Here is a 19,661-nt window from a genome sequence, read left to right on the forward strand (position 1 = left end):
GCATTGTGCTGCAGGCATAATCAACATGAATCAAGTTTAAATACAGATGGTAATATTCCTAACAGATAACCTACATCTTATATCCCCAGAATGCTGAAATTATTATTAATAATAATAATAATAATTATTATTATTATCATTATCATTATTATTCTTCTTATTATTGTTATTATTATTATTATTATTATTATTATTATTATTTTGTTAACCCACACAGTAATAGCAAAGTCACAATAAACTTTATATCTAAACCTCTACTGTGAGAGAAATGTGATCCGCCGTAAACACAGTGCATTTTATTTAGAAAATTAACCCGGTGTTTTATTTTGTATTTTGTACACTACTTCCTGTCCCGCACGATCCGCTCTGCTCTGTGCGGATTGATGTGCCGTGCTCAATTGATGTGCCGTGCTCCGACGTCCGGCAAAAGCAGAAACTGACACATTGAATAATACAGCGTTTTTCTGAAATATGACCCATATTAGATGCTGAATAAGTGGACGGCGACTAGACAATAACTCACTGGTTCAAGTTGCTCCACTGTCACGTCTCCTCAGGTACGTAGTTGGCTCTCTCTCCTCTCACTTACTCACTCACTCGCCCTCTCTCTCTCTCTCTCTGGCGGAAGCAGCAGGCTCAAACAACCCGGTATTACAAGAAAACGTGGAGTTTTTGTACCGCTGTTTTTTGTTTTGTTTTGTTTTTTTACATCCCTGACAGGAATTTCTTAATGTTGTTTAAAGAAAAAAAAAGAAAAAAAAAAAACCACACACACAGGCAGAGGGCACTTTTTAAGACGAGGCAAAAAAGGGCAGGGGCTCAAGCACCCATAGGGCCCTATGTGTGCATGTGCCTGGATACAATTATGGTAATATTCTCTCTCTCTCTCTCTCTCTCTCTCTCTCTCTGTCTCTCTCTCTTTCTCTCTCTTTCTCTCTGTTATGGATACAATTATGGTAATACTCTCTCTCTCTCTCTCTCTCTCTCTCTCTCTCCTCTCTCTCTGTTATGGATACAATTATGGTAATATTCTCTCTCTCTCTGTCTTTCTCTCTCTCTCTGTTATGGATACAATTATGGTAATATTCTCTCTCTCTCTGTCTCTCTCTTTCTCTCTCTCTCTCTCTCTCTCTCTCTCTCTCTCTCTCTCCCTCTCTCTGTCTTTCTCTCTCTCTCTGTTATGGATACAATTATTGTAATATTCTCTCTCTCTCTCTTTCTCTTTCTCTCTCTCTCTCTCTCTCTCTCTCTGTTATGGATACAATTATGGTAATATTAAATTACATTTGTTAATTGATTGCTTGATACCGGTAAAACTTTCATTGCATAAAAAAATGGATCTTGGTTCTTTTAGAGTTGGAAAAAACGCAGAGAGATTTGAGCCGGAGAACATTTTCATTATTTTGTGTTTGTGGTCTGAATAGAAAGAATGACAATACAAACTTTATTCTTTAAAAGTTGTGTCAAAAGCATCCATAATTCAATACCAACACAAGAAATGCATCGATATCTGCCTGATTCAGTACAGAATACTGTACTTTTATTGTGAAGACGGAAAGTGTGTGACTGGTGGGAAAAAAAGAGAGCTCCTGAAGGTGGCCGTGTTTGAACGAAAGAAGACTGTTGACCTGCCAAGCTTGCGCCACATCTACCAGATCTTACCTGCGCTTTAGTACTCAAATGTTTGCCATGAAAAGTATCATTGATGCCTCGCACAACATTCTTCTTTTAGTCGGTCTTCCTGAACCAAGTCTGCACATGTGCAGTAGCGTGGAATGGTTCATTGTGTGAGAAGGGAGGGCTTGAATAATCTTGACTGATTTAACATATTTAGATTAGATTAGATTAGATTTATTGGTCCCCTTGGGGAAATTCATTGTCACTGCCGTACATTTAAACACTAGACATTACACATCACACAAAAAAAAATAACAAAAAGACATCATACATGACTAACACACATTTACTTTATTTATTTATGTGATGAGGTGGCGGATTGTCCAGAGTGTACCCCGCCTTCCGCCCGAATGCAGCTGAGATAGGCTCCAGCAACCCCGTGACCCCAAAAGGGACAAGCGGTAGAAAATGGATGGATGGATGTAGTTTTAAGCACAAGAAATACGACCAAAAAATGTTTTTTTTGGACACTTTTAAAACCTTTTATTCAATTTGTATTGCATTTACACGGTAGAAGACGATGAAGCAGATTGTTACGCAACAAATACATAACACTTGTTAAATGTGCTGGTGTTGGTAGAAACTAAAAGTCAAAGTCATCAAAGTTTTTTGAAAGCCTGCAGCTTCATTTAGTGATGCTGTTGTCAGCGACACACGAGTGTTTGTTCAGCTGGTATTTATAAGAGAATCTCTCATCACACACACCGCAACTAAACACTTTCTCTCCAGTGTGTATTCTCATGTGTTTCGCCAGGTATTTTTGTTCACCAAAGCTTTTGTTGCAGCTTGAGCAGGGATATGGTTTTTCGCCGGTGTGCGTCCGCATGTGTTTCACAAGGTTGGTCTGGTCACAGAAGCACTTGTCGCAGCTCGAGCAGCAGAAGGGTTTTTCTCCGGTGTGTCTCCTCATGTGTATTTTCAAATAGCCATTTCTTACGAAACCTAAACCGCACACCGAGCAGGAAAAGGGTTTTTCGCCGGTGTGTCGCCTCACGTGCACCGTCAAGTCCGCGTTTCTCGCAAAACCTACGCCGCAGATTGTACAGGGAAAAGGTTTTTCCCCAGTGTGCAACCTGAGGTGGACTTTCAAATCGGCATTTCGTTCGCAACCTAAACCGCAGATTGAACAGGAGAAGGGTTTTTCTTCGGCGTGTCTTCTCATGTGTCGATCCAATTCTGTACGCTCGTTAAAACGTTTGCCGCAGACTGAGCAGGAGTGTGCTTGGTCTATGTTGTGCGTCCTCATGTGTCGGTCCAACGCCGAGCTGTCGCACAAACGTTTGTTGCAGCCTGGCCAGGAACAGAGTTTCTCTCGGGCGTGCGTTCCCATGTGCGCTCTCCAATGCACCTTCTGGGAGAATCTCTTGCCGCAAACAGAGCACACAAATGGTTTCTCTCCGGTGTGACTTCTCATGTGTCTCTTCAGATTTCCCATGCTAACAAAAGTTTTGTCACACTGAGAGCATTTCAAGTGTGTGTTGTCCGTGTGACGCGTCCTACCAGAGTCTTCATCTTCATCAGTGTCAGCAGAGTGAGACGTCGTCTCGTCACTCTCTGGTCGTGGAGCTAAGTCTGCTTGTGATCCTCCAACATCAGCTTCTGTTGTCATGTGGTGAGTTGAGCTGCTGCTTGGTCTCTCCGCCCCTCTCCTCTCCTCACTTTCACCTTTGACCTCTTCTTCTTCACTCTTCACAATCACACAAATAACTGGGAAGTCCTCCAGTCCTTCATCCTGACTGACGCTGCAATCCTCCTCTTCCTCTTTAATGTAAGGGGGCTGTGGTTCTGTCTCCTCCTCTTTAAAGTGGGGGCCGTGTAGCTCCGCCTTTTCCTCTTTAATGTGAGGGGGCTGTGGCTCCACCTGTTCCTCTTTAATGTGCTCCATCTCGGAGGTCCACTACTGCTGTGCTTCACCCACGTCTGCAGGGCACAAAAACGCGAAAGTCACATGAGACATTGTCCTCACATGTTCTTACGTAAATTACTTCAAAATAAATATAGTCAGCCATTGCTCTAAAAAAAAAAAACATTGATTTGAATATTTATGACATACATATATTTCAGTGAGTAGGTAACTCAAACTGAGTGAAGTGAAAATGAAATGTTAATGTACAAACCCCATAAACAGTGAAGTTGTCACGTTGTGTACCGTATTTTCCGCACCATAAGGCGCCCTGGGTTATAAGCCGCGCCTTCAATGAACGGCATATTTCAAAACTTTGTCCACCTATAAGCCGCCCCGTGTTGTAAGCCGCATCTAACTGCGCTAAAGGAATGTCAAAAAAACAGTCAGATAGGTCAGTCAAACTTTAATAATATATTAAAAACCAGCGTGATGTGGGCGCGCATGGAGTCGTATATCAACATGGACGGAGCTGCGTGAAAAAAGCCACCCGGCCTCTTCGCGTAAACTTCCCTTAACCACTCGCTCATCTTTTCTTCATCCATCCATCCCTTCGAGTTAGCTTTTATGATGACGCCGGCTGGAAAGGTCTCTTTTGGCAAGGCCTTCCTTTTGAATATCACCATGGGTGGAAGTTTCTGGCCATTAGCATGGCAAGCTAGAACCACAGTGAAGGATGACTTCTCCTTCCCTGTGGTGCGAATATTCACCGTACGTGCTCCCGTTGTATCCACAGTGCGGTTCACAGGAATATCAAAAGTCAGTGGAACCTCGTCCATGTTGATAATGTTCTCTGGCCGGATCTTTTTTTCAGCTATCTTGTTTTTACAATATGCACGGAAAGTAGCCAGCTTTTCTTGAAAGTCTTTAGGCAGTTGCTGTGAAATAGTAGTCCGTGTGCGGATGGAGAGATTGCGTCTTTTCATGAACCGGAAAACTGTCGCTTAGTAGGAGCCATTTTGTGGTCTTTACAGATGTAAACACACAAAGGAAATGAAACGTAATATCCGCGCGCTTCTTCTTCTTCTACGCGGGCGGGTGGTTGCTTACAGTAGAAGAAGAAGCGCTTCCTGTTCTATGGGGGCGGGTGCTTACCTTGGCGGTTGCTTGCGTAGAAGAAGAAGCACTTCCTCTTCTACGGGGAAAAAAGATGGCGGCTGTTTACCGTAGTTGCGAGACCGAAACTTTATGAAAATGAATCTTAATATTAATCCATATATAAAGCGCACCGGGTTATAAGCCGCACTGTCAGCTTTTGAGTAAATTTGTGGTTTTTAGGTGCGGCTAATAGTGCGGAAAATACGGTAAATGGTAAATAAAAAGAAAATACAACAAATCCTTTTCAACTTATATTCAATTGAATAGACTGCAAAGACAAGATATTTCATGTTCACACTGAGAAACTTTGGTATTTTTTGCAAATATTAGCTCATTTGGAATTTGATGCCTGCAACGTTTCAAAAAAGCTGGCACAAGTGGCAAAAAAGAGTGAGAAAGTTGAGGAATGCTCATCAAAGACTTATTTGGAACATCCCACAGGTGAACAGGCTAATTGGGAACAGGTGGGTGCCATGATTAGCTATAAAAGCAGCTTCCATGAAATGCTCAGTCATTCACAAACAAGGACGGGGCGAGGGTCACCACTTTGTCAACAAATGCCTGAGCAAATTGTTTAAGAACAACATTTCTCAACAAGGAATTTAGGGATTTCACCATCTACGCTCCGTAATATCATCAAAAGGTTCAGAGAATCTGGAGAAATCACTGCACGTAAGCCATGATATTACACACCTTGGATCCCTCAGGCGCTACTGCATCAAAAAGCCACATCAGTCTGTAAAGGATATCACCACATGGGCTCAGGAACACTTCAGAAAACCACTGTCAGTAACGACAGTTCGGTCGCTACATCTGTAAGTGCAAGTTAAAACTCTACTAAGCAAAGCCATAGCCATTTATCAACAACACCCAAAAACGCTTCGCTGGGCCTGAGCTCATCTAAGATGGACTGATGCAAAGTGGAAAAGTGTTCAGTGGTCTGACGAGTCCACATTTCAAATTGTTTTTGGAAACTGCGGACGTCGTGTCCTCCGGACCAAAGAGGAAAAGAACCATCCGGATTGTTCTAGGCGCAAAGTGTAAAAGGCAGCATGTGTGATGGTATGGGGGTGTATTAGTGCCCAAGACATGGGTAACTTACACATCTGTGAAGGCACCATTAATGCTGAAAGGTAACATACAGCTTTTGGAGCAACATATGTTGCCATCCAAGCAACGTTGTCATGGACGCCCCTGCTTATTTCAGCAAGACAATGCTAAGCCAGGTGTTACAACATTGTGGCTTCGTAGTAAAAGAGTGCGGGTACTAGACTGGCCTGCCTGTAGTCCAGACATTGAAAATGTGTGAAGGCTAAAATGTGAGAAGGGAGACTGTTGAACAAATTAAGCTGTACATCAAGCAAGAATGGGAAAGAATTACACTTCAAAAATGTATTGTGAATTTTATTGTAAAAAAAATAAAAAAATAAAAATAAAATAAATTATATATATATATATATATATATATATATATATATATATATATATATATATATATATATATATACATGTATATATATATATATATATATATATATATATATATATATCAATCAATGTTTATTTATATAGCCCTAAATCACAAGTGTCTCAAAGGGCTGTACAAGCCACAACGACATCCTCGGTACAAAGCCCACATAAGGGCAAGGAAAAACTCACCCCAGTGGGACGTCGATGTGAATGACTATGAGAAACCTTGGAGAGGACCGCATATGTGGGTAACCCCCCCCCCCCTCTAGGGGAGACCGAATGCATATATATATATATATATATATATATATATATATATATATATATATATATATATATATATATATATATATATATATATATATATATATATATATATATATATATATTAGAGATGCGCGGATAGGCAATTATTTCATCCGCAACCGCATCAGAAAGTCGTCAACCATCCGCAATCCACCCGATCTAACATTTGATCAGAACCGCATCCGCCCGCCATCCGCCCGTTGTTATATATCTAATATAGACGATGCAAGGCATTAGTGAGGTTATAAAGCTTTTGCCTGTTAAAGAAAGGAGACTGATCCAATGCAGTACAGACATTCGCGTGCCACGCTGTCACGACCCAGACGCACACCAGTGCGCAATCATATGGGAGCCGCGCTGAGCGCACCTCCAAGCGCGTCTTGCTGCCGGCGACGGCCGGGTATGGGCCCGACGCTCCAGCGCCATCCATTTTCAGGGCTAGTTGATTCGGCAGGTGGGTTGTTACACACTCCTTAGCGGGTTCCGACTTCCATGGCCACCGTCCTGCTGTCTATATCAACCAGGGTGAGCCCCACCCCTTTCGTGAGCGCACAGCGCGCGGAGTGACCCTTGTTACGCGCCCCCGGCAACAGGGGTGGCGGGCAGGTAAGCTGCGCGGGCGGAGTGACCCCTGTTACGAGCCCTCGGCCACGGGGGTGGCGGGCAGGTAAGCTGCTTACCTGCTGCGCGTGACGCCGGCCGCGGCGAAGGCGGACGAGGCGGGGTGTCGGTGCGGTGGGCGCGGTGGTGACCCTGGACGTGCGTCGGGCCCTTCTCGCGGATCGCCTCAGCTACGGCTCCCGGTGGGGCCCTCTCGGGGGAAGGGGCCTCGGTCCCGGACCCCGGCGAGGCGTCCCTTCTCCGCTCCGTAAAAGTGTCCATCTCTTTCTTTTTTTTTCTTCTGTTGTGGCATATGCTGCAGGTGCCTGCTCGTTTTTCGTATGTGGGTAACAACATTTAACTATGTATATATATTTACCAATTGGTTTAACTGCCACCCGCCTGAATCTATTTAAAATCTAATTTTTTTTAATTTCAACCGCCCGACCCGACCCGACCCGCAGATAAAATCTAATTTTTTTAAATTTCATCCGCCCGATCCGCGGATAATCCGCGGACTCCGCGGTTGTGCCCACAAACCGCGCATCTCTAATATATATATATACATATATATATATATATATATGTATATATATATATATGTATATATATACATATATATATATATTTTTTTTTTTTTAACTAAAACTGGTAAAATGCTGGAGACTGAGCTGGCAGTTTTTTTGAAGTAAAATCTGTTTTTTTTTTAACATTTTATGTAAAAAAAAAAGATTCTAAAAATCAACTGCATAGGCAATTATAAACATGTATTGTACATGTATACATTTATATTGATGTACTATTAGAAGTGGCCCTCTGAGAGCAACCACAACTGCGATGAAAACAAGTTTGACAACTCTACTTTACGCTACTGCCATCTAGTGTCTCAAAACTAAAACTACCGTCCAATCTACTACACAACAAATGACTTACAATCGTTTTCTCAAATGCACAGAATGTGATATGTCCATAAATAATAAATGTGGCTGTGGCAAAATAAAATCAACGTTTTAATTTTGAGAGCGCAACGTGTATAATAATAAAGTTATAATTGATGAAACATTTAAGGGGTCGCTGGTTGCACTTTGTGGACACTCCCTGCACGCTGCTCATAACCATTAGGATTTCTCAAATCAGCTTATAGATCGTTTTGTATCTGACAGAGGTTACAAAATAGACATTGTTTGGCTTTTAAATAATGATTGTTAGAAAAATGCTCCACACTAAACATTGACACAACGTTGATTAGACATACTTGTCCTTTCAAAAATGTTGCAAAGTAGTTGCATTTGTAAACGGAGACAACGTTTGATGTCTAACGTCGGATCCACCTTGTGGGAATGAGCACATGTCAATGGTCCAAACAACGTCACAACCTGACATTGATTCAACGTCAATAAAACCACGGAGTTCCGACGTTAGGTTTTGACTTGCTCCACGTCACGACCTAATAACTCAACACCTTATCCACCTTGTTTCAAAATTGTGTCTGCTGAGAATTCTCTTCATGACTTCTTCTCGAGTAACTGGAAAGTTGTCAATTACAGCAGTAGTTTTCAACCTTTTTTCAGCCAAGGCACATTTTTTGCGTTGACAAAATGCGGAGACACACCACCACCACAAATCGTTCAAAAACTCAACTCAGTTGACAGTAAAAAGTCACAATTGTTGGACATGACTTTAAAGCATAACCAAGCATGCATCACTATAGCTCTTGTCTTTTACTTCTTGTCTTGCGCTCCTATTTTAATGGCTTTTTCTCTTTTGTTGGTATTTTCCTGTAGCAGTTTCATGTCTTCCTTTGAGCGATATTTCCCACATCTACTTTGTTTTAGCAATCAAGAATATGTCAATTGTTTTTATCCTTCTTTGTGAGGACATTGTTGATTGTCATGTCAAGTATGGATGCACATTGTGGATGCCGTCTTTGCTCCACAGTAAGTCTTTGCTGTCGTCCAGCATTCTGTTTTGGTTTACTTTGTAGCCAGTTCAGTTTTAGTTTCGTTCTGCATAGCCTTCCCTTTGGTTGATTGATTGATTGAAATTGTATTAGTAGATTGCAGTGAAGTACATATTCTGTACAATTAACCACTAAATGGCAACACCCCAATAAGTTTTTACACTTGTTTAATTCGGGGTCCACGTTAATCAATTCATGGTACAAATATATACTATCATCATAATACAGTCATCACACAAGTTAATCATCAGAGTATATATACCGTATTTTCCGCACTATAAGGCGCACCTAAAAACCACAAATTTTCTCAAAAGCTGACAGTGCGCCTTATAACCCGGTGCGCTTTATATATAGATTAATATTACGATTCATTTTCATAAAGTTTCGATCTCGCAACTACGGTAAACAGCCGCCATCTTTTTTCCCGGTAGAACAGGAAGCGCTTCTTCTTCTACGCAAGCAACCGCCAAGGTAAGCACCCGCCCCCATAGAACAGGAAGCGCTTCTTCTTCTACTGTAAGCAACCACCCGCCCGCGTAGAAGAAGAAAAAGCGCGCGGATATTACGTTTCATTTCCTTTGTGTGTTTACATCTGTAAAGACCACAAAATGGCTCCTACTAAGCGACAGGGATCCGGTTCATGAAAAGACGCAATCTCTCCATCCGCACACGGACTACTATTTCACAGCAACTGATATTCCTGTGAACCGCACTGTGGATACAACGGGAGCACGTACGGTGAATATTCGCACCACAGGGAATGAGAAGTCATCCTTCACTGTGGTTCTAGCTTGCCATGCTAATGGCCAGAAACTTCCACCCATGGTGATATTCAAAAGGAAGACCTTGCCAAAAGAGACCTTTCCAGCCGGCGTCATCATAAAAGCTAACTCGAAGGGATGGATGGATGAAGAAAAGATGAGCGAGTGGTTAAGGTAAGTTTAAGTTTACGCGAAGAGGCCGGGTGGCTTTTTTCACGCAGCCCCGTCCATGTTGATATACGACTCCATGCGCGCCCACATCACGCTGGTTTTAATATATTATTAAAGTTTGACTGACCTATCTGACTGTTTTTTTGACATTCCTTTAGCGCAGTTAGATGCGGCTTATAACACGGGGCGGCTTATAGGTGGACAAAGTTTTGAAATATGCCGTTCATTGAAGGCGCGGCTTATAACCCAGGGCGCCTTATGGTGCGGAAAATACGGTATTGAATTATTTACATGTGGAGGGGGATGGGTTGGGTTGCTATCAGCATACTTCAGTCACCAAGAATGGTATCATCTGAGAAATGGACATTGTAACAGTGTAGGTCTGACCTCGTAGGATATGTAAACTTCAATGCCTTTTCTTAGGGGCACTCACCTTTTGTTTATTTTTGGTTTAAGCATTAGACACCTTTTTACCTGCACCCTGCCTCCCGCTGTTTCCCACATCTACAAAGCAATTAGCTATCTGCTGCCACCTACTGATGTGGAAGAGTATTACACGGTTACTCTGCCCAGCTCTCGACAGCACCGACACTCAACAACAACACATCATTTGCAGACTAGAATTACTGCTTTGCAAAAATATTTTTAACCCAAATAGGTGAAATGAGATCATCTCCCACGGCACACCAGACTGTATCTCACGCCGCGGCACAGTAGTTGAAAAACACTGAATTACACCATTAGTCTGTTTTTACAGTTATTGTAATAATTCGTGTTTAGTGTAGACGTACTTATTTATATTATTTGTAGCCATTGTGCTAAACTTCATTTTCTCCTGACTTAGGTTTTCTGTGGCTAGGTATTTTTTTTATCATTTTAGGCATTTTAGCTAGGTATTTTTTGATAATTTTCGGCATTTTTTCTAGGTATTTTTGATCATTTTCGGCATTTTTTCACATTTATGGCTGTTTTCCCCCTTTTCTTCCACGCTACCCTGTGCGTCATTCCTAGGTGTATTTTTTGACATTTTGAGCATTGTGGCTAAGGTATTTTTTATACTTTTGGCTAGGTTTTTAAAAAAAATCATTTTGGCTAGGTATTTTTGATCATTTTCTGCATTTTGGCTAGGTATTTTTGATCATTTTCGGCATTTTTCCTCATTTATGGCCGTTTTCCCCCTTTTCTTCCCCGCTTCCCTGTGCGTCATTCCTGGATGTATTTATTTGACATTTTGGCCATTCTGGCTCCTTGTGGGACTTATGGAACTGGTATTTTTTTATCATTTTCGGTATTTTTTAAATTTATGACTGTTTTCCCCCTTTTCTTCCCCGCTTCCCTGTGCGTCATTCCTGGGTGTATTTTTGAGCATTTTGGCTAGGTATTTTTTTTCATCATTTTGGGCATTTTGGCTAGGTATTTTTTTTATCATTTTGGGGCATTTTGGCTAGATATTTTTTTTAATCATTTATGGTATTTTAGCTAGGCATTTTTGATCATTTTCAGCATTTTGGCTAGGTATTTTTTTTATTATTTTCGGCATTTTTCCACATTTATAGCAGTTTACCCCTTTTCTTCCCCACTTCCCTGTGCGTCATTCTTGGGTCTATTTTTTGACATTTTGGCCATTCTGGCTCCTCGCGGGACTTATGGAACTCAAACCCAGGTAGGTATTTTTGATCATTTTCGGCATTTTTACATTTTGGGCTGTTTTCCCCCTTTTCTTCCACGCTTCCCTGTGCGTCATTCCTAGGTGTATTTTTGACATTTTGAGCATTGTGGCTAGGTATTTTTTATACTTTTGGCTAGGTATTTTTTTTTATCATTTTGGCTAGGTATTTTTGATCATTTTCTGCATTTTGGCTAGGTGTTTTTGATAATTTTCGGCAATTTTCCTCATTTATGGCCGTTTTCCCCCTTTTCTTCCCCGCTTCCCTGTGCGTCATTCCTGGGTGTATTTATTTGACATTTTGACCATTCTGGCTCCTCGTGGGACTTATGGAACTCAAACCCGGGTAGGTATTTTTTGATCATTTTCGGTATTTTTTAAATTTATGGCTGTTTTCCCCCTTTTCTTCCCCGCTTCCCTGTGCGTCATTCCTGGGTGTATTTTTGAGCATTTTGGCTAGGTATTTTTTTATCATTTTGGGCATTTTGGCTAGGTATTTTTTATCATTTTGGGGCATTTTGGCTACATATTTTTTTAAATCATTTGTGGTATTTTAGCTAGGCATTTTTGATCATTTTCAGCATTTTGGCTAGGTATTTTTTTATTATTTTCGGCATTTTTCCACATTTATAGCAGTTTACCCCTTTTCTTCCCCACTTCCCTGTGCGTCATTCTTGGGTCTATTTTTTGACATTTTGGCCATTCTGGCTCCTCGCGGGACTTATGGAACTCAAACCCAGGTAGGTATTTTTGATCATTTTCGGCATTTTTCACATTTTGGGCTGTTTTCCCTCTAATTCAATTAGCCCTGACCAAAATGTTGTAGAATGTAAGATGTGTTCATCCAACATAATTGTCCCGATGAAATAAACCCAATGAATGCATATTTTCTCTCCTAAATATTGGTGTATCATAGACGTCTAAAGCGTTCTTGTTCATGTGTAAACACGTAAAGAAAAAAAGGCGTTTAAGGAACAGTTGCCATGATCAAATATAAAGTCAGTACACATTTTAGAGTGAGAAGTAAACAAACCTGTTTGTTGATGTTTGTTGAAAAGAGCGTCCAGTAGTTGACGTTGTCGCTCGTTCTCCTCTTTTGTTCTAGAAAGTTCCTCCTCGTATTCTGCTATCGTTCTTTCTAACACTACAAATATTTCTTCAACAGCAGCAGTTAGTCGCTGCTTCACCAAACTGTAATGGTTAATAATGGTAAAACAAACAATGTATATTTGAGATATTTTAGCTAACTAGCTACGGTCGTGCAGCGAATAGCAAAGTTCTGCAGTGACGTCACACAACTTCCGCCTAACCACTTCCTGTATGTGTTCGTATTTCCGTCTGAATTATTGTAAACAAACTAATAACGGTCGATTAAGATTATTTGTTTATTAACAGTTCAGCGACAAGAAACCAGCAACATATTGTTTAGTCCATTGAAGTGGGTCAAAAAGTAGCTGCTTAGCGACGTGTCGATCACTTCCGCTTTGTCTCTTTGTTAGCAGCTAGCAAGCTAAGACGAGGAAGAATGTTGTTTCGCTTTTTAAATCAACATCTTAAGTTTCACTAAATATAAACTGTAATGGTTTATGTAACCTATTTTTATGGACTTGTGATGTTAAGTTCCATGAATTGATTACGCGGACCCCGACTTAAAGAAGTGTAAAAACTTATTGGGGTGTTACCATTTAGTGGTCAATGGTACGGAATATGTACTGTACTGTGCAATCTACTAATACAAGTTTCAATCAATCAATCAATCCTGTTATAAGCTTTTTTACAGTATATGCCTTGAACTCTTATTTTGAAGGCGCGGAGAGCGGAAGTGGTGACACGTTGTGGCGGAGGGTTGTTTTGAAAACAAAGGAAATAAAGTGGTCCTCCATGTCAACCTGGAGCCTCCGTGTTTATTATTTTGTAGTTTTATACAGTATAGGCAACATATATAAACCTCGGTTACATTAATAATGATAAAACAATGTATACTTTAGATATTATAGCTAACTTCGTGCAGCGTAGAGCAAAGTTCTGCAGTGACGTCACAACTTCCGCCTAACCACTTCCTGTATGTGTTCGTATTTCCGTATATAAACTAATAATGATCGATTAAGATTATTTGTTTATTAACAATTCAGCGACAATAAACCGGCTAAATATTGTTTAGTCCATTGAAGGTCAAAAAGTAGCATGCAAGCGATACTGACATAAATAGTTACTTCCGGTATTATACAACCGGTGAATTCTAGCCCATTACTGCCCTCTCACGCGTGGAGGCGTAACTGCACCCTTGACCTTTAAAGCGTGCGGTTAAATAGTTCACGTCAACACAAATAAATAATTAATAATAATTCAGTGTAAAGAACAATCAGTAGAAAACAAACAGAAAGTCATGAAAACAGCAGCTACAAGTAGAAATATGTTAAATATATATATATATATATATATATATATATATATATATATATATATATATATATATATATATATATATATATATATGTATATATATATATATATCAGTGACGTGCGGTCACTAGAGGCAGGTGAGGCGGGGCCTCACCTGCCATCATGGAAAGAAAAAAAATGTAAAAGGAAAAAATGTAAATGTATCCAGTGATTATACTATAAAGTTATTTTCCATTTAACTTCACCAGTTTTAGATTATTTTTATTCAAAATCGCTGAATTTTCACGCTTGCCGTTCAAATGTGAAGAGACGATGCGGTGATCAGCAGCCAGTTGAGGCACGTCACTCAGTGCCTCAACATGGATTGCGCAATGACTGGGCTAACTGCTGGCCTGCTGTACAGTGAGACCGTATTGCTATATGAATTATATTATACATTTCCATAGTTTAGTTAGCTGAGGTATATAATGTACAGTGTATTTTGTCAACAACTGTATGTGTGTAACGTATTTATTGTGCTGAGCGATCATACAACTGCTGCGAAGACGCACTGTGTGAGGCTCGCAGTAATCCCGCCTCCTGGTGGTAGAGAAAGCACCCCCTGACGGGAGTGTTGTATCAACTAAAGCCCACACTTAAACTTTCCACGTGCAAGATTGAATCTATTTAAAAAAGTTATTTCATAAGAAGCCAAAAAGTGCAAAAACAACAATGCTCGCGTCGGAGGAGCCGTGAACGACTGCAGGGACACAACATTACCTACACCTGCAGACTGCAGCACGGATTTCATATTTCATTCATTCACAACTCCTCCAACACGAACATTATTGTTTTTGCACTTTTTGGCTTCTTATTGAGCTGCTGCATTTTTTTGGTTGGGTTGTTTATTTCTTTTGAGTAACTTACTTCTACATTTCTAAAAGGGGAGGAATGTAATAGAGCGATCTATGTTTGTCTGTTGCCATCTCCTGGTGAATGTTGGCTATAGCGTACTGGGGTTACTTTTTGGTTGGCCAACGATTTACGTGGTGTTGCGCACCTGACGTCAAGTGTGTGAGTCTGTTCTGAAGTCTACAGTAAAGAGACGTACTTCCTCACCAGCCATCAACCTCACCGCACGTCACTGATATATATATATATATATATATATATATATATATATATATATATATATATATATATATATATATATATATATATAAAGGTTTACTTGAAATAGGGAGAGTTTATTATTGTAATTTAGTCCTTAAATAAAATAGTGAACATACTAGACAACTTGTCTTTTAGTAGTAAGTAATGAATGAATGATAGGTGGTGGTCGGAGGTGCAAACTGGCAGCCTCGCTTCCGTCAGTCTACCCCAGGGCAGCTGTGGCTACAAATGTAGCTTACCACCACCAGGTGTGAATGAATGATGGCTTCCCACTTCTCTGTGAGTGCTTTGAGCATCTAATAATAGAAAAGCACGATATAAAATCTAATCCATTATTATTTATTATTATTATTTTTTTTTTAAATCTTTCAGCAATTCAAGTAAAGCTAAATACAGATGGATTTACAATCTACAGAAGACTGTTTGCATTCATTTGAATAGAAAGACTACCGGCCAGTGGCACTCACTTCCATCACAATGAAGTGTTTGGAAAAACTGGTCCGGACCCACATCCCCTCATCCCTACCGCCCGCATTGGACCCCCATCAGTTTGCCTACCAAGCCAACAGGTCTACGAAGGACGCCATCGCTACGGCTCTCCACTCCACCATGTCCCACATGGGGGGGGGGGCTATGTACGGCTGCTCTTTGTAGACTTCAGCTCTGCATTTAATACCATCTTACCTGACAGACTGGTGACCAAGCTAGCAGACCTCGGAATATCCATCCCCACCTGTCTCTGGATTAAAGACTTCCTGACCGACCGCCATCAGAGGGTGAGGATGGGTACCCACACCTCCACAGCCCTCAGCCTCAGCACCGGCTCACCTCAGGGCTGCGTGCTGAGCCCCCTGCTCTACTCACTCTACACCCACGACTTCACAGCCACCCACCCTGGCAATCACATCATAAAGTTTGCCGATGACACAACGGTGGTGGGCTGCATCTCTGGGGTCGACGAGACAGCATACCGGGACGAGGTGGAGCAGCTGGCAGTGTTGAGCAGGGTGAACAATCTGAAGCTGAACCAGCTCAAGACCCAGGAAGTGATCTTGGACAGCAGGAGGAGAAAAACTACCATACAGCCTCATCCCTACGCTTCCTGGGAGTTCACCTAGAGGAGGACCTATCCTGGAGGACCAACCCCACGGCCATCGTCAAGAGGGCACAGCAGAGGCTCTACTTCTTGAGAGTACTCTGGAATCTCCACCTGAGACAGGATCTACTGGTGTCCTTCTACCGCTGTTCTGTGGAGAGCATCCTCACATACTGCATCTGCGTATGGTTCTGCAGCTGCACAGCAGCAGAGAGGAAAGCTCTCCAGAGGGTCGTCAACTCGGCCCAAAAAATCATCGGGTGCCCCCTCCCCTCCCTGGAAGAACTGTACAACTCCCGCTGCCTGAAGAAGGCAGCCAACATACTCAAGGACCCATCCCAACCCGGCAACAGCCACTTCGATCAGCTGCCTTCCGGCAGACGTTTCAGAACCATGCGAACCCGCACAAATAGACTCAAGAACAGTTTCTACCCCCGGGCCATAACTGCACTAATCGCAGCTGGAATGTAAAAAAAAATAAAATAAAAATAAAAATAATTAAAAAAATAAAAACTCCCTCACGTGCAACATGAGGAAGCCACCAGTCAATCACGATCCGGGACTGTGCAATCAGCGATTACACGCCAACTGGACAATATTTGCCATATTTATTTACATATTCAATCCAAAATAAAAGCCTGCACAGCATAGGAGGTAGGAAATACTGACTCCCACCCCCCCAGCACACTGGGAACCAGCATTACTTCTCTCTAGTCAGTTTACTAGTCACTTTATACTTTTTATTGTCTCATTTTTTTTTACATTGCCTCTTAGAGTGGTCTTAGGCCATATTGTATATTGCATATTGTGTATATTGTGTGGTTTCTTCTTTTTTTTAAATGCAAAGCACCTCAGGAAAGCAACCCAAATTTCGTTGGACCTGTACCTGTACATGCACAATGACAATAAAGATCATTCATTCATTCATTCATTCAAAGAGTTGTCATAACATTTTTATTTCATTTATAAAGTCATAAATATGTTGCATGTTTTGTATGAAAGGATGACTTGTGAACAGAACTCATGACGCAGAGATTTAATTACAATCTTTTATTCAAGAATCATTTCTCCACAGTAGAAAGCTTGAAACGGCTCCTCCCCTTTTGTCCTGCTTCTAAAATGAAAATGTTAACATATAAACAACTTTAGTTGTTTGGACACGCACAGTCCACAGAGACATTTTAGCCAGTCGAATGTGCTTTTATTTAAGTCTGTCAAGCCACAAGACGTAACGGTATTGATGTGTATTTCTGCTCTTGTCCGGGCAGAAGAGCAACACGGCAGTGCGGCCGCATCAAAAGAGACGTCGGAGACGCTTTGCAGAGCAAACAGTTGCTTTATTACAAGCGAGCATCATTATACAGGACTGCAGTACCTGGAGGAGGTCAGGTCAAGAAAATGTGCCTCTCCTAACATGGAGAAGCCAAACCATCAGTTTTTATATTCCTCCTTCCTGTCTGTGTGTGTGTGCTAAGTCAGGAGAGCTCATCCTGACCATAAAAGGAGAAGTTGGCGTGTAAGTGACTGAAAAACATCTGCACTAAGTCATAACTTCAATGTTGGCGTCAGGCTGAACAGGTAGTCTTTTCTCAAGGATAGGGCTGTCACTTTTGCATTCCAAAGTCCCGATTAGGGCCTCTTTTCCGACGAGAAGTCCACTTGCGAATGTCAAACTAAAGAGGCCTTATCTTATTACGTGCTTAAACTGAAATACCACTTTCTTAATTAATCTTGGTGAGACCAGTCCATATGCTAGATGTTTCTTAGTTTTTCTTGCTTGCTTTCAGCATACTATTTGTGTCGTTACATTAAGTGAAAAGTTTGATGTTTATCCCCGTCTCGTTACCTGAATTACCCTGATTTTGATTTCTGAAAGGCAGGATGTTATACCCAGTTGGATTCCCTGACGGACTGGTGTTTGGGCTTGCTCTACTGACCTTGTGTCTCAGTTCTTCCTTCCCGACGACAGTGACTGACAAGTGTCTTAGAACGTACGGCGGACTTGAAATAGACTTGGTCAAGGGGGACAGCAAGACTTACTTTTTTGACCTGTGTAGTGTGATTAAGTGCGAGGGGAAAAAATAGTTCTTACCGCGCTAGTAACCTCTATCTTTGTTACGACTCAAACCTGAACTATTGGTGTCGGATGCGGACAACATACTCTGGTAAGTGGTGCCCCTTTTGGAAGCAGGTAACCCACAACACAGGGCCCTTAGACTACCATGACCCTTAATATGCCAACATACCTCCACAATTCAAAGTTATTCTGAGAGGGATGACCTTTCAGAGGAACTTTGATCGGTCCCAGAACCCCCTTTCCCCTACAATTGCCAGAACAGGTGTTATACCTAGTCCCTTTTATGTTGTTTTGGGGGTTGACCAGACAGGTACAGACCCTAAAGGAATTATTAAAATTAATGTCCTTGAGAGGGCGTTAACTACCTCTGCCCCCTTGAAGACCTGGTAGCTTTGACCTTAGGAGCAGGTGCAGGCAACCTGTGGCTTAGGTGGATGACTAGCATGGCTAAGAGCCAAGACCTGGGTGACTGTGTTGCTTGTTCCGCTGGACGTCCCTTTTCCCCACACTTACCCCGCCCCTTTTAAGTTGACTGACACTAACGGCTCAAACTGTCTTATCTCCTTGTTTTCTGAACCCACACCGCCAGGTTGTGATTTGTTGGTTAGTGTGCACCCTCCTGTTGACAATTTCACCCGACTTCTTCCCTTTGTGGCCTAAAAGCTGAAATACACGTGTTTTCAATTTACAGGACCCCCTTCATCGCCCTACAAATTGGGTGACATTACCCCCTCCTGGTGCACCACCCTGATAGATGGCTCAAGGATAGGCCCTTGGGCACGAGCTGACTTATTCTGGTATTGTGGGGAGCACAGATTGTACATTAGAATCCCGAAGTCAGCCGTTGGGTTTTGTGCTATGGTTAGACTGGTGACCCCAGTCACCCTAGAGGGTACCAAATTAACACCCCTTGGAACTCCTGTTTCAGCGGCCTCTCTAACTTCCCGCAGAAGACGCCATGTTTTATCTCGGAGGAGTTTAACGGGCTCCTTTGATTTGATGAGAAACCCTGAGGGTGTTTACTTTGATGCAATTGGACAACCAAGGGGGGTCCCACCACAACATAAATTGTGGTGTGAATCCTGTGCAGGTTTCGAGAACCTTCCTATAATTGGTGCTATTTTCCCTGTGACTGCTACTAAAAATGTAGAACGCATTAACTATGTTTTTTATAATCTGTTGAGACTGACCAACCTGACTCGTGATGCTGTTGAGGGGCTTGCTGAACAACCTGGGTTTGCTATGTCACTGAAGGGGGTCTGGCAAAGTGGTGACTTTCGAGAAATGCTAGTTTCCTTCCCTGAGAGTGACGACATTGACA

At 41.7% G+C, this 19,661-nt stretch overlaps 1 protein-coding gene across 2 annotated transcripts in view; it reads right to left on the bottom strand.

Annotated features, from left to right (window-relative positions):
- Positions 1-2,132: 2,132 nt before the first annotated feature.
- Positions 2,133-19,661, bottom strand: part of LOC133608389 (uncharacterized) — a 34,763-nt gene continuing 17,234 nt past the window's right edge. Inside the window, exons 1-2 of one of the 2 annotated variants that reach the window (XM_061963591.2) lie at positions 12,646-12,880; positions 2,133-3,597 (exon numbers count right to left, since the gene is read on the bottom strand). In XM_061963591.2, coding sequence (XP_061819575.2) covers positions 2,303-3,562 — 1,260 coding nt within the window. In that variant the 5' untranslated portion in view covers positions 3,563-3,597; positions 12,646-12,880 and the 3' untranslated portion in view covers positions 2,133-2,302. Of the gene's footprint in view, positions 3,598-12,645; positions 12,881-19,661 lie in introns of those variants that run through there. The other variant, XM_072913331.1, reaches the window with a different exon arrangement.

The sequence above is a fragment of the Nerophis lumbriciformis genome, linkage group LG06 (genome assembly GCF_033978685.3).
Source record: "Nerophis lumbriciformis linkage group LG06, RoL_Nlum_v2.1, whole genome shotgun sequence".
Classification (NCBI taxonomy): domain Eukaryota; kingdom Metazoa; phylum Chordata; class Actinopteri; order Syngnathiformes; family Syngnathidae; genus Nerophis; species Nerophis lumbriciformis.